The sequence below is a fragment of the Pan troglodytes genome, chromosome 23, assembly GCF_028858775.2.
Source record: "Pan troglodytes isolate AG18354 chromosome 23, NHGRI_mPanTro3-v2.0_pri, whole genome shotgun sequence".
Taxonomy (NCBI): domain Eukaryota; kingdom Metazoa; phylum Chordata; class Mammalia; order Primates; family Hominidae; genus Pan; species Pan troglodytes.
In genome coordinates, this window is record NC_086016.1 from 33063414 (window position 1) to 33077631 (window position 14218).

The window sequence follows — 14218 nt, forward strand, 5'->3', positions numbered from 1 at the left end:
TCGAGACCAGTCTGGGCAACATGGTGAATCCCGGTCTCCACTAAAATACAAAAAATTAGCCGGGCGTGGCAGCGTGCGTCTGTAGCCCCAGCTACTCAGGAGGCTGAGACAGGAGAATTGCTTGAATCTGGGAGGCGGAGGTTGCAGTGAGCTGAGATCGCGCCACTGCACTCCAGCCTGGGCAACAGAGCAAGACTCCATCTCAAAAATAAATAAATAAATAAAAATAACCCAAATATCCATTCTAGAGTGGCCAAATTAAACTGTACAATGGAACACTATATAGTGATACAAATGAACTAACCACTACTAGCATCAACATGGATGAACAACATAAACACAGTGTTATATGAAATAGGATACAAAAAATACCTACAGTAAGAGTCCATTTCTAAAAAATTCACAAATAGGCAAAACTAAACTATTATTTAAAAATGCATACAAGGGTGACAAACTATAGTGAAAAAGAAGGAAATCATTATCACAAAAGTTACCTGAAGGCAGTTCCTTCGGGGGCACAAGAAGAAATATAACTGATGAGGGCACACAGGACACTTCTAACATCAGTCTGTGATGGTGGCAACACAGGTGTTGCCTTTAAAATTGTCCTCTGAACTGCATAAATATTTCAATACACTCTTCCATTTATGTGAAATTTAATTTAAGTAATGTGTAAGTGATGTTTTAAAAAATCCTACTCTTTCTTCAAAAACCCAACCTCATATGCCACTTCCCCAGAGGCTCCTCCCTCGGTGGTTATGAGGCCGCAGCCCTTGCAGAGCCCTGCAGATGGCTGCCTGAAGGATTTCCTCTGCAGAGCAGGCCAGGCTAAGCACCTCAGGGGTTCAAACCCTTAGGAAAAAGGGACTCTGTAATCTTAACAAGTGCTGGGGTGACAAACTGTTAAGAGTTCTGAGACATTTTGCTGGGTTTTTTTATTTTATTTTTTTTGAGACGGAGTCTTGCTCTTGTCGCCCAGGCTGGAGTGCAATGGCATGATCTCAGCTCAATGCAACCTCCACCAATGGCACGATCTCGGCTCACTGCAACCTCCGCCTCCTGGGTTCAAGTGATTCTCCTGCCTCAGCCTCTCAAGTAGCTGGGACTAGGCGTACACTGCCATGCCCAGCTAATTTTTCTATTTTTAGTAGAGACGGGGTTTCACCATATTGGTCAGGCTGGTCTTGACCACATGATCTGCCCGCCTCAGCCTCCCAAAGTGCTGGGATTATAGGCGTGAGCCACCAGGCCCGGCCCATTTTGCTGGTTTCTAAGAAGCTTTGTGCTGCAACTATTCAACCCAAGGGCTGGTCTGGACACATTCCTCCTCAACTGAAAATGATCTTATTTTGAAATCTTGGCTGAGTTTGCACTAGAGTACAATCCAAAATAGCGACCTTCTAGCACCAAGTAAGGAAAAAATCTCAACCTAGCCTCTCCACCACGGGAACTGAGTTCCATTTGTGTTCTATAAACCTGTACCTCACTACGCCTCTCATTCTTCACAGCCGTCCCAGGTGACAATGGCATCACTTTAAACATTGGCGTTCACTCCCATGGGCACCCCATCCCTCCCCTCAGGAACACTTCTCCTTTAGTTCAATGGTACACTTGCCCAGTTTTCTTCCTACCTTTCTGGCTACCCCTTTGTCCCTCTGGCCCCCTTCTCCTCTCCCCGACCTTTAGATATTGGCATGCTCTAGGTCCCAGATCCTCTTCTCACTCTATTCTCTCCATTAGGTGACCTCGTTTGCTACCAAGAATGCTGAAGCCCCCAGACTTCCCCCAAACGCCAGACCCAGACTTCACTTTGCATGTCCAGAAGAAACTTACACTCTTCTCCTCCATACTTCCCCTCTTCATTCTTCCCAATTCCAGAGACCCCACTCCCCAACTGCCACAGCAGAACCTATGAGTCATCCATGACTCCCCCGCTTCGCTTTCGCCTTCTACTAATCAATCAATCACCAAATCTGTGGGTCCCACATCCTAAAGAGATGGAAACTCCATGTATTTCTCTCACCTCCCTTGGGCGAGTACCGCCAAGCTACAGAGCCTGGGCCTCTCAACTGGAACACTCCAACACTCACCCTAACCTTTCCAACCCAATCACCACACAATCGCTACATGGACCTTCTTAAAAGAATCTGATACTGGCACATCCTTGCTTAATAAAGCCCCACACATTCATCAAGGCCCCGAGGTCAAGCCTAACCTGGCCCTCTCTGATCTCCAAAGGCCACCACCTTTCTCCAGGTGGCCCTGCAGCCAAGTCCCCTCCCACAGCCCTCAGGGCCTTAAGCAGGCTGCTTCTACTGACTTCTATACCCTCCTGTCACCATCCTCAGTCCTGTATCAGGAAACATTCCTGAAAACCCCAACCAAGGCTATATTTTCCTATCCTACTTCTCCTAGAAGCCTGCTCTTTCCAGCTGCCACGCTTCTCTCACTCAAGTATGCAGAATGAACTCACATACCACACCAAAAAGGCAAACAAACCCACTGGCTTGCTATGTAACGATGGAAGGCCTACCATTCCCTACCTGAACAAGTTTGCTATGATTAAGGCTCAGATCTAAACAGAACCAGAACAAATTTAATCACAGCTAATCAACACAGATGAATTAAATTGTAAGTCTGAATTCAATTACCTGCTTCTATGGAAGTTGCGGATTTCTTTCCACAGAACCTCTTAGCCCCCCTTCTTTCAAGCCCTGGCCTCCATGTCTTACATAGGAAAGGAGATAAGAGTCCAGTCTGAGGCTGGGTAGTCCACAGAGCTGCCCTGATCTCCCACAATGAGGGGGCATAGACCTCACCAGAAACAGCTCCACAGACATCTGAGCCACAAGGAGAATCGGCCAAATGTGTGTTTAGCTTACACAGTCAATTACTAAAATGATTTAAACTCAGAATATTCTGGATTCATTAGTCCTTCCTTCCAGCATAGCAGTAATCACTGGGGCTGTGTAGCAGCCACTCCCAAGATGAGACCCACAGCATCAGCTCTATTTTCCTGTTTTCCATACACTCACCTGCTTTACTACCTGCCCAGGCTCTCTCTAGGTATCTGAGTCATAGTTTCTGACATAGAGTAACACATTTCTTCAAAAGGAAAATGAGCTCATAGCACATTCCACAAAATCACCACCAAATAGGAAACACCATGATCAGGGAAGCCCAAAATACTCCCCCCAATAAAACAATGTTCCATGGTAACACTCCCCCCAAAATGGAATTCAAGTGGCAGATCTAGAGGAGCTGCAAATCCAACTCTTAATTCCTGCCACTTGACAGTCTCATTCTCGGAAACAGTTGTTCTCTGAAGTGCTCTGAGATTTTGCTTCCTCTCACATTAAAGTTATCTACCTTAACCCCTCAACCAATTCATCCAGCCAGCTAACTGCGTAACAATTAGGGGGAATGTGCTCCAATCCTGCAACCCCAAAGAGTCTAGCATTGCAAATAACCTACGAAAACCGCCTGGGCAGACTCAGGAAATGAGGACTGGTGATGCAGACCACGAGGATGGGACCTACTTCATCAATGCCTTCTTCCTCATGAAACGTGCGAGACAGGAAGAGGCAGGTCATGGTGTCTTCCTTCTTGGTGAACAGGATAAAATCCTTCCCAATGCGCATTGAGCCCCTGAAAAGGAAACGGAAATGGGTGTTATTCTCCCAGGAGTCAAAAGCTCATCTGCGAAAGAAATCAATCCACTCTGGACATGATTGAAAGTGCCGCTGGAGGGCTCTCCTAAAGGCCCCCCCAGGTCCCAGGACTGTGTGCTGAGTTCCACAACCCTTGTTCCCTCTCCATCCCCCAACACTCCTTCCTCTGCTTTTCCACAGGCCTGTAACTCCTTAGTCTTTACTTACAACGTTCTCAACCACACCATACAGGGTTCTCTCACCACCCTTCTAGGGGGGGCTCATGGCAGACCACCAGCCCCAGGTTAGTCTCACTCCCCCCACAACGCTGAAGAGTAACCCTGCTGTCTTTGAGCTCTTGGTTCATCCCAGCCGCATGAGAGGTGCTGTGCCCTCTGACTGTACCACCATCAGACTTTAGTAGCTGGTACCCTCAACACGTCATCTTCCATGCTGACCACCCCCAGTTCCCACCGTGTCCTTCCTCAGCTGACACAAACTCCCCTCCATTGATGAAACGGCAGCAGCACTGTTAAGTGAAAAGCCCAGTGCCTATACTCACAAGCCCGAAAAAACATCAGTATGAACCCAAGGCGCAGTAATACAGAGGGGCTAATAAAATATAATTCTTGACCACAGGATTCAAGGATGCCTGTAATTAGCTCATGTCCAATAACTGCAGCCATCTCCTGTCCCAGAAGTGTTTTGCCACCTCAAGCTCATTATGACACAGGCAGCTCCCTGCTTTTGGATGCAACTGGTTTCTGGGAACTGTGCCTTGAGGCTGATTTCCAAAAGGCAAAAGTCTGAATGGATTCAACTGCTTCCTTCCTCTGTTTGGCCACGTTAAGCCGGCTAAGAAGCAGGCAGGGACAGGCCTTTCCAGGCAACGCAGGGCAGGGCAGGGCAGGGCAGACGTGTGAAGCACCAGCAGGGGGACCGCCCTCTGAACAATGGGGCTGTTCAGCTCCTTTCTTCCAGCAGCTTCTGGAGCTTTATAGCTATTATCTCATTAGTCTTTATAACACCCCAGGGAGATGATGGAGATGGAAAGCCTCATTACTCTCTTCTGTGTACCAATACAAACCAGACTGGCATGCCAAGCACACAAATGAATGTCATGCCCCATTTCCCCAAACACTCAGGAAAACTCCCAGGACACTACTCAAAGATACCCTGGGGGCTGCCAAGTCCTCGTTCTCCTCCTCCAGTACCCAAAGTGCTGGCAATGCTCCTTGCCCTGACAATTTCACACACCACCTCCTCCTCCTTCCCTAAAGCGTATGGGGAGCAAGTAAGGCACGTTATCTTGCCTTCTGTCAAAGCATGCCCTTGCCCTAACTTGGCAAAAACACTCACTTTGTGCCTCTATCTTCCTTCTGTCTTTGATTCTGACTTTAGCCTTTGAATAGCAAAAGCCCCAAATATCACTTCTCTACTGGCTTCCTTGCTTCTCAGCCCTATTCTCCCCACAAATCACTTTCTCCTGAAACTTATTCAACTTCTGAATTGGTTTCAAGATGATTTTACTGTCTACTCTGAACACTAGATGGCTCCATCTCAATGGGACCTTCACAAAAGTCTTCCACTGAAATACGCTAATAACACTCTCAACTTCTATACGCTTTCCTTCCCAGTCTGCTAACCACTTTCAGAGTCACATTTCATTTGCTTCTGAACCTCACTCTACAAATGTCAGAGATTAGAACCCCATTTTCTAGAGTAAGAAACAGACATTCAGGGAGGTGAAATGGCTTGCCTGAGGTCATTAAGAAACAGACATTCAGAGAGATGAAATGGCTTGCCTGAGGCCATAGAACTGACAGAACCAGGTAGGAGGAGGCTGATCTACAATCTAGATGAAAAGTCAGGGCTTCCCCTGATTCTAGGAGACTTCAGGTTTGGGGGATTTAGATAACCTGCATCAGAATCATATGATTACAGGTGATTCATTTCATCTGTGAAAAACACATTCCTAGCCCCTACCCAGATCCACTGAATCAGGCCAGCAATCTGCCATGGAAACATCAAAGGAGGAGAAATAAAGGCAGAAACCAGGCTCTCACAGCAATGATAGCATGTAATTCTTAACCTACTTGGTATGCATTATCATCTCAATTTACAAAGGAGGAAGCTGAGGCTTAGAGACGTAGTAGCGGAAGTGAGATTTGAACCTTAGCTTGTCATTTAAGTGAAATGCACAGCAGCTCCATTTTGCAGTCAGAAAGACCTGGTTCCTACCCTAGCGCTCTACACATAGGCATTTTTAATGCCTTTGGGAAAGTAACTTCACCCTTATAAACCTCAATTTCTTCATCTGAAAATAATAGTACCTACAACCTCACAGGGCTATCATGAGGATTAAATGAGATCGTTCGTGTGCCTGGCACATGGTAAGTGTCTGTTATTACCATTTGGTTCCTGCCCTGAAAGACAAATCACAAAGTCCGGATACCAGGTCCTGATTTCTTCAGAAGTACTCTCTTTCTTCTCCATACACCCAAAGCACAACTGCACACAAGGCCCAACTGATGCTGCTGACTGATCAAACCACCACCCTCCCTCAAACAAAACAACACGTTTCCACGACAAGACTGGAAACGTGACTCACAATTCCATTTGCACAAACTCCAATTCCACTAAATCTTATTCCATCCAAAGGTATGTACAGCTGGAAGTGAGCATTTCAGAAATAGAAACCTTTCTCTTGGGGCTTCACTCAAAACCAGAACAACACATTCCAAACACTAACCAACTGGGAACTAAGGCTAAGAAAAAGTCCCATGGGATTTGAAGACATTAGGTAGGTCCCTGCTATAAGGGCCTTGCAGTACATTCAGCATCCTCTGGGACGGAGGGCTCACATCTCTCTTCCTTACCCTGGATCCCCAGTGCCTGGCACAAAGCATGACATGCAGCAGGTGCTCAGGGAACACTGCTGCACAGTAAGGCGACCCCTTCATCATCTCAGGTACATCCCAACACCACAAGAGAATCACTCACATCCTTGACTACAGGGTAAAAATAAAAATTTTCAACAGGAGAGGTGCAGTTCTAGAGCACTGTGCCAAGAGAAACGTACAGCCTCTCCTGCCCTGTTTTTGGATGTTCATACTTTTCAATCTGTGGAGTAAACTCAGCTGGGAACAGCTGGTAAGCTACTCCAAAAACCACCACTTTCTGACTTCTTCCAGTTCCAGAATTATAGTCAATAGAGGGACAAGGAGAAGGAAAGTTTTCATCCAAGAGGAGCAGGACAGCATTGCTGGATTTTGTTTGAGCCCTGTGACAAGCTTCTAATATACCTACGATTTTAACCCATTCCCGTACTGCCCAATCTGAGTAGACTCAGGTGTTCGCTTGGCCGACTTCCCAAACTGGATCACACTGGCAGCATCACCTGAAAGGGCAGACACAAGAGAAAGTGAAAAGTTTGCATTTCTTTCCCAGGGTCCTCAAAGTCAAAGGTCTGAGCCTTGTTAAATCCAAGCAGGGGTATGTATCTGCTGAAAACCTCTCTCCAAGGAAATTCACCACCATGAAGCACATGGAGGCACAGCTTTGCCTGGCCTGTTGGTACCTCTATCACTGTGACCTATGTTCTATTCCCAGAATGTGGTAAGACAGCTAGCAGAGGCATCTGTAGGTCCAGCTCGAGAATGTTGTGCAAGCTGATAAATACAACGCCAAGAGACAGGTAATCTGATTGACTTAAGATTGCCTTTCAGATCCTATCTCCCATGTTAGGACAAGACCTGGCAAATACATTAGTAGAATTAAGCCTGAGATGTTGCAACAGACTTCTTACTCCCCAGGTGGATCTTCTAGACATAACATTGGAGGCAACAGAAAAACAAGTTCACACAATAAGTATTTTGTAAAAATGGTTACATCGCACCCCCCCACCCCCTACCCCACAAAACAATAATCTCATCACTTACTTGAATCCATTCCTGCTCCATCATCCAAAAAGCAAAGCATAAATCCTCCTCGAAGGTCCTCTCGTCTTTCTGTAAAAGAAGCAGCTGCTATTACTGGGCCGTTACCCACCAGAGGGTAGCAACATGCCTATGATCAGAAGGCAGATCAATGTGAAGCTTGGTCCAAAAAGGTCAGGTCAAGCCTAAACTTTCTACGCTGGTGTGAATTAAACTTCAGGGTCCTTGAGGTTGCAAATTCCCATCCAAGGTTCTCCAATGTTTTCTAGATCATGACAAAGCTTGGGAGAACCTTTGAAGGCAGGAATATCTGGTCCAGCATCTAATCATACCCACTACCACTGAATATGCACATACCTCACACATATCTCAATCATCCTATCCTTCTGCTCGCTCCACCTGGATTACTATCACTTCTGCCCTATGCCATAGACCCCAAGCACTAAAGTACTCCAACTACCACACACTGTACTTTATCAATACTGCTCAAACTCAACAGGATGCCTCCTTTGTGAATTAAGTCTGGGGTATCCTTCAAAGTGATGAAACCAGACATGGTATGGGCACAGCAGTGGAAGCTGCTATCTAAAAGATGAAGTACTGTGTCTATACATGACCATCCCCAGGCTGACTGGCATTCTGGGCTATCTGCATTTACTGTCATATCCCCTGCTAGCTATGGTCCTTGAAAGGGCTCCCCAACCCAATAGTGAGAAGGCACAAGGTACAACGTGGAGGTGCCTTGTTCCTAGCTGGACCTGCCTGATGGGAAGAAGGAATGGTCCTTTGACAATAAGATACACAGCAGCTGTGGTGGGGTTTCCTGGTCAACAGAAAAGGAACACAACAAACTATGGCTGCCATTCTAGTGAAAAGAACCTCTTCTCTCAGCAGTTGTCTTCTGCAGCAGAAAGTGGTTAACTGAAAGTGGTTAACTGAAAGTGGTCTGGGTCCAAGCATGTCATGGTCAATGGAGAAGCGATTCCCAAATATGGAAACAGGCTATACTAGCTTCCAAGGTGCCTTTTGACCCAATGATGAGGACTAGGTGAGCAAAAGAGAAACCAGCCTTGGAATCAAGGAAGTTGGTAGACACGAAGAAGAGAAGGATGTAAGGCAGAGGTATAGGGAGGAGACTCACACAAGCCAAGCAAGCCAACTTCCCATATAGATGCTATTCAGTCTACTGACTGGCACAGGGATAAAGGTAGCATTTCTAAGAGGAAAGAGGTCTGTGTAAGGTATTACAAGGGCAAGCCCAAGGCTGCTCTGGAGCCTGGTCCCTGATAATTTTGGAATCTCCCCTGAGCTTCAGTTAACCAATTTTGTACAACTATCTAAGCTGAGAAATCTGTTTTAAATGCTCTTTGTCCTTTCTTCAGGCTAAAAATTCAAGTGAGTAGGGACTGCCCTCTGTTAAACAGACTTATTAATGTAAATTAAAATGCTATTTTTTTTTTTTTTGAAATGGAGTCTCACTCTGTCGCCCAGGCTGGAGTGCAACGGCGCAATCTCGGCTCACTGCAACCTCTGCCTCCCAGGTTCAAGCGATTCTCCTGCCTCAGCCTCCAGAGTAGCTTCCGTAAGGCTATAAACCACAGAGATTTTCAAGTACCACTCAGTGTTCAGGAAGCTGAACATTAATTACAAGTGCTTCTTCAAAGTACAAGGGTGAGGATCTTCCTGGAAGTACTATTGGTTAGATAAAATCTCTCCTGGTGGCAGTGCCTCTAATCAGAGTCTGGGAATCCAAATGAGACGTGGCAATCAAGAATAAGTACAATAAAAGTCCAAAAAGACTTCAAAATTTCCATCTGGAGGAAGCCAAGTGTCATATGGAGACTCAAACTGGGTCAGGTACAGAGAATGGTAAAAGCAGCATTCTAAACCTAGCCAAGAGCCATTTGCTGTACACTACAGCCGCAAAATGTGCATGAAGACTCTGCTTTGGGATCTAGAAATTGATTCAAGCCAAGCACCTCTGAAAAGTCCCCAAGGACTACTGGCATTCTTTGGACACTGCCTAAGAAGTTACTTTCTAGGCTCTTGTGTTAGGACAGAACTCTTAGGCTGCTTTAGCACACAATCATCACTTAACAGTGGGGCTGGTATCCTTTTCTGGCTCAAGGACTTCATTTCAAAGCTTTTTCGTGTAGTTTAAAGGGTAAGAGATGACACTGGGGGGATCCTCCTGGCTACATAGTAACTTGGACAGCCTATAAATGGCTAGTAGTGTCTAGGTCCATGGTCACATGCAATACTGCCTCAGGGCCAAGAAAGACTAAGACAGCATTGACTTCTTCAACTTTGTAAACAGACAGTGTGGTCTCTTCACCTTGTTCAAATGCTTATGCCAATCACTTGTTTATTTAATGACTACTTAGTGATCAGCTCTTCTGTGCCTGGTTATGATGAGGACAAGAGCAGTGAACAGTACATATGGGATCACTGTCTTCATGGAGCTTACATCTAATGGATTCTACTGCCTACAGCAGATAAGCTAGGAAGTAAAGGACAGGAGGGTTTAAGCTGAAGGAAGCTTAGAAAAGTATTGGCTAGAGCAAAATGTAGTATGGGTAAGAATTATCCAAAGAGCTTGTGAAAATAGATTCTGGGCTCCCCCTGGATAGTCTGGGTACGTCTGAGGTGGGCATTCGCATTTCTAACAAGTTCCAAGATGATATTGACAACATCCGTGGATGGACCACCTTTTGAGAAGCACTAGAGCAAGCAAGAACTCGAAGGCATCCTTGCTCAAAACTATCTCCTCATATATTCCACCATAGAGATAGATTCCTATCACCTGATATTTAATCAGTCAACTGAGTGATATCTGAAGCCTCCAAAGATAAAGGAGGGGGAATTCTGGATAAAGAAGAGTCTAAGCAGCTGGGGGTTGTATGTTCCCCGCCTCCCATCACACATCTTGAAAGTAAGAGAAGGCAAAGCCTAACTGCCTGCTTTGCAGCTGTGCTTCATATCCTGGGAACAGCTCTGTAAGACTGTCAGAGCCAATCTGAAAGTCTGCACATCTCCCAAAATGGCCAAGTCTGGCTTCTCCAAGCCAGACATTCCTCATCTAACTCCCACTGGGAAGAATAAAGAAAGAAAGCAGGAAAAGACAAGAGATGTCAAATGGAGCTATACATCCAAAAGTCAAAGGTGATAAAATAATGGTGTCCCTAGGAGAGGCTGCAATAAAAAGACATCCAAGTTCTTCATCATACTCTGCAACCTGTTTGAGCAGTATTAATTGCAGTTTCATTTGCTCCAATTTTCCATGTGTTAATCATTGCCCTGGCATCACGAAAAGGATCTTTCTTCCAAGGAGGTGGCACTACCTACCCCAGAAGGTCAAGAAAGTCAACAAAAACAGTCTGCTTATGACAGGCATATTATGGTCTATAATAATAATCCAACTAATAATAATAAGCTTTGGGTAAATGAACACCTCTACACTTTGAGAGGCTGGCTCCTTTTTTGCCCTTTTTAGGTTTAAAAATGGTCTTTAAATGTGACTTTGTGGTGACTTCAAACTACATCTGATGTTTGGGAAGATTTCCAAGTCCAGTTATCAATCTAGTTTCAGAAGTGGAGATAAGAAAATACTTTCCCCCATGAACTAACAACAAGAACTTTATAGTATTAAGATTATTACTGGCCACGCGCATCGGCTCAGCCTGTAAGCCCAGCACTTTGGGGGGCCGAGGCAGTCAGATTACTTGAGCTCAGGAGTTTGAGACCAGCCTGGCCAACATGGTGAAAAAATATATAGACAAAAATTAACCAGGTATGGTGGTGTGTGCCTGTAGTCCCAGCTGCTCGGGAGGCTGAGGTAGGAGGATCACTTGAGCCCGAGAGGTGGAGGTTGCAGTGAGCCTAGATAGCACACTGCATTCCAGCCTGGGTGAAAAAAAAAAGATTCCACTGACTGATTTCTCCTGTTGAATGTGTTAACAAGGCCCTGTGGTAGAAAAGTGTAGGGTTACAGATCCCTTAGCCAAGAATCCCAATCTCCTGGTACTTGAAGTAAATCAAGTCTTTTTCCAAAATGCTATGGTGCTTAGTGCTTCTATCACACCATTTAATCCTTAACTGTCTTGACTGTTCCCTCAAGATCTAGTTATTGTTCTCTAATTATCCGTAGTGCATTAATTGTCTCTCCAATTAAAGACTAAACTCTTAAAGCAAAGACCCCCATCTCATCCTCTCTGGACATTTCCCAAAGCATAACAGGAGTTGTACTGAGCACGAAAGACACACTGGGTCCTTTTTCATTTAAATTGAAATCCAACTTCATTCTGAGTGTCAGGAACTAAATTTCCTTGCTGAAATTTACCCACCAAATGTAGTAGGAGAGAGCAGAGATGATCTTTTTTAAAAAACGTCTTCCAAGTAGACTTGACCATTACGATTTGTACCTTCAACATCACTTGGAGAAGAAGCCCATTCTCTGCTTTAGCATCTGTGCATTGATTAAATAAGCCCTATTTTTCCAGCGGTAGCTGTTACCACTCCTGAGAAAGCACACTCAGATGTAAGATACATGCTTTGGCTTGGAAAGGCACCTCCATCTGGCCTGAGCATTTTTTTTTTTTTTTTTTTTTTGAGACGGAGCTTCGCTCTTGTTGCCCAGGCTGGAACGCAATGGTGCGATCTTGGCTCATGGCAACTTCCACCTCCTGGGTTTAAGCGATTCTCCTGCTTCAGCCTCCCGAGTAGCTGGGATTAGAGGCATGCACCACCACACTCGGCTAATTTTGTATTTTTAGTAGAGACAGGGTTTCTCCATGTTGGTCAGGCTGGTCTCAAACTCCCGACCTCAGGTGGTCCGCCTGCCTCGGCTTCCCAAAGTGTTGGGATTACAGGCGTGAGCCACCACGCCCAGCCCTGGCCTGAGCATTTAGTAATCATCTTCTAACATTCTTTTCCTGTGTGCCCCTATTTCCTGTTACTTTCTTCTAGAGAGAAAAGAAGCCTTATTTTTACCACTTTGGCAGAGCCTTTTGAACAAAAGGCTTTCAGAATTGAAGCAGTACAGCTGACTTTTAGCTGCTCTGAGGATTTTCTTTGCTCCAAAGTATAGCAGACATGAGAAATTCATCAAATCTGGGGCAGATTCTTCATAATTATATGACATTAGTGGTTCTGAGAATTACTACTTAGTTGTGTGCTTGTTCCCATTCATCAAAAGGGTCCATGAAGAGGGGTTATTTCATTCCCATATAAAAATATAGACTTCTCAGAACCTAGTCCATGCTACTCAAAATAACACCTCACACATTTCAGAGGATTTCAGAAAAGTCTGTCAGAAAAAAACACATCACACTAGTCGAATTGTATTTAAAAGCTGTCTTCCGGCCAGGTGTGGTGGCTCACGCCTGTAATCCCAGCACTTTGGGAGGCCGAGGCAGGCAGATCACCTGAGGTCAGGAGTTTGAGACCAGCCTGGCCGACATGGTGAAACCCCGTCACTACTAAAAATACAAAAAATTAGCCGGGTGTGGTGGTGGGCGCCTGTAATCCCAGCTACTTGGGAGTCTGAGGCAGAATTGCTTGGACCTGGGAGATGGAGGTTGCAGTGAGGCAAGATTGTGCCACTGCACTCCAGCCTGGGCGACAAGGTAAGACTCCGTCTCAAAAAAAAAAAAAAAAAGCTGTCTTCCTCCATTCTGCTTTCAAATTTTTAGTATTCAAATGTCTAAAAAAGGTGCCAGTACAAATACCAGGCAGAAAGCAAACTATTAAAATTAATGAGTTAATTAATTAAAAGGCCAATGACTGTTGCACTCACTCTAGGAAAAGGAGAAGATCTTACTACAAAACAGCAGAGCCAAATAAGCAAAATGAAATAGGATGTTGACAGGTGTAAATTCCAAGCCAAGCAGCCTTCCTTCCTGACACCTCTGAGAACAACTCAGCAAACCTCAGAGCCAATCCAGTTACTGCTATTTTCTGCAACTGATACCAGCAATTCTCCAAGTTGAGACTAGTGCTCACCAAGAGTTCAAAACAAAGTGGCCTCCAACAAGATCTCTCCTTGGCTGCAGGTACCACAAACCTCGTTCACCTATTAACTCCTACCAGTAAAATAACTTGGTCATTTCACTCTCTACTGTTCCACTCCATCACTTCCATAACTCTACTGGTAGCTATTTACATAGATTTGGATACCTTGTGTTAGTTTCTTGAAACCAATATTCTTGGTTTCTATGCCTGACCAGAGCTGACCATACCTGACTACGGCTGCCCCTTTTCTACCTATGACCTGGAATAATCATGCCATCTTCCCAGGCTCCCGAATCCAGTTATTTCCCACTCAATTCTTCTTAGGCACAGTAATAAATGCATTAAGATGAACTAGACATTAGAAGGACTAAAGCCTGACTTACCTGCATAAATATCTATTCTGGTGGCATCAGCATCTCTGCAAAGTTAAAAGAAAAGAACCATGTGAATTAATATGAAATATCAACCTCAAAATGCATAGTGATTTGAGTAGAATGCAGAGTATTTTGAGTCTGTTTTCAGGAAGCCATACAGAAATTCTATAGACATTTAGAATTTTTTTTACTTTTATACTTGACAACACAATTTTCTTTATGTGTCTTTAAAACATTTCTGAAGCCC

The 14218-nt window shown here is 44.9% G+C and overlaps 1 protein-coding gene across 3 annotated transcripts in view; it reads right to left on the bottom strand.

Annotated features, from left to right (window-relative positions):
• The window catches only part of MORC2 (MORC family CW-type zinc finger 2), a 43184-nt gene that overhangs the window by 16226 nt on the left and 12740 nt on the right, over positions 1-14218 (bottom strand). For all 3 annotated transcript variants that reach the window (XM_016938972.4, XM_016938971.4, XM_054675823.2), the window contains exons 3-6: positions 13981-14015; positions 7592-7660; positions 6960-7050; positions 3540-3648 (exon numbers count right to left, since the gene is read on the bottom strand). In XM_016938972.4, coding sequence (XP_016794461.1) covers positions 3540-3648; positions 6960-7050; positions 7592-7660; positions 13981-14015 — 304 coding nt within the window. The remainder of the gene's footprint in view (positions 1-3539; positions 3649-6959; positions 7051-7591; positions 7661-13980; positions 14016-14218) is intronic.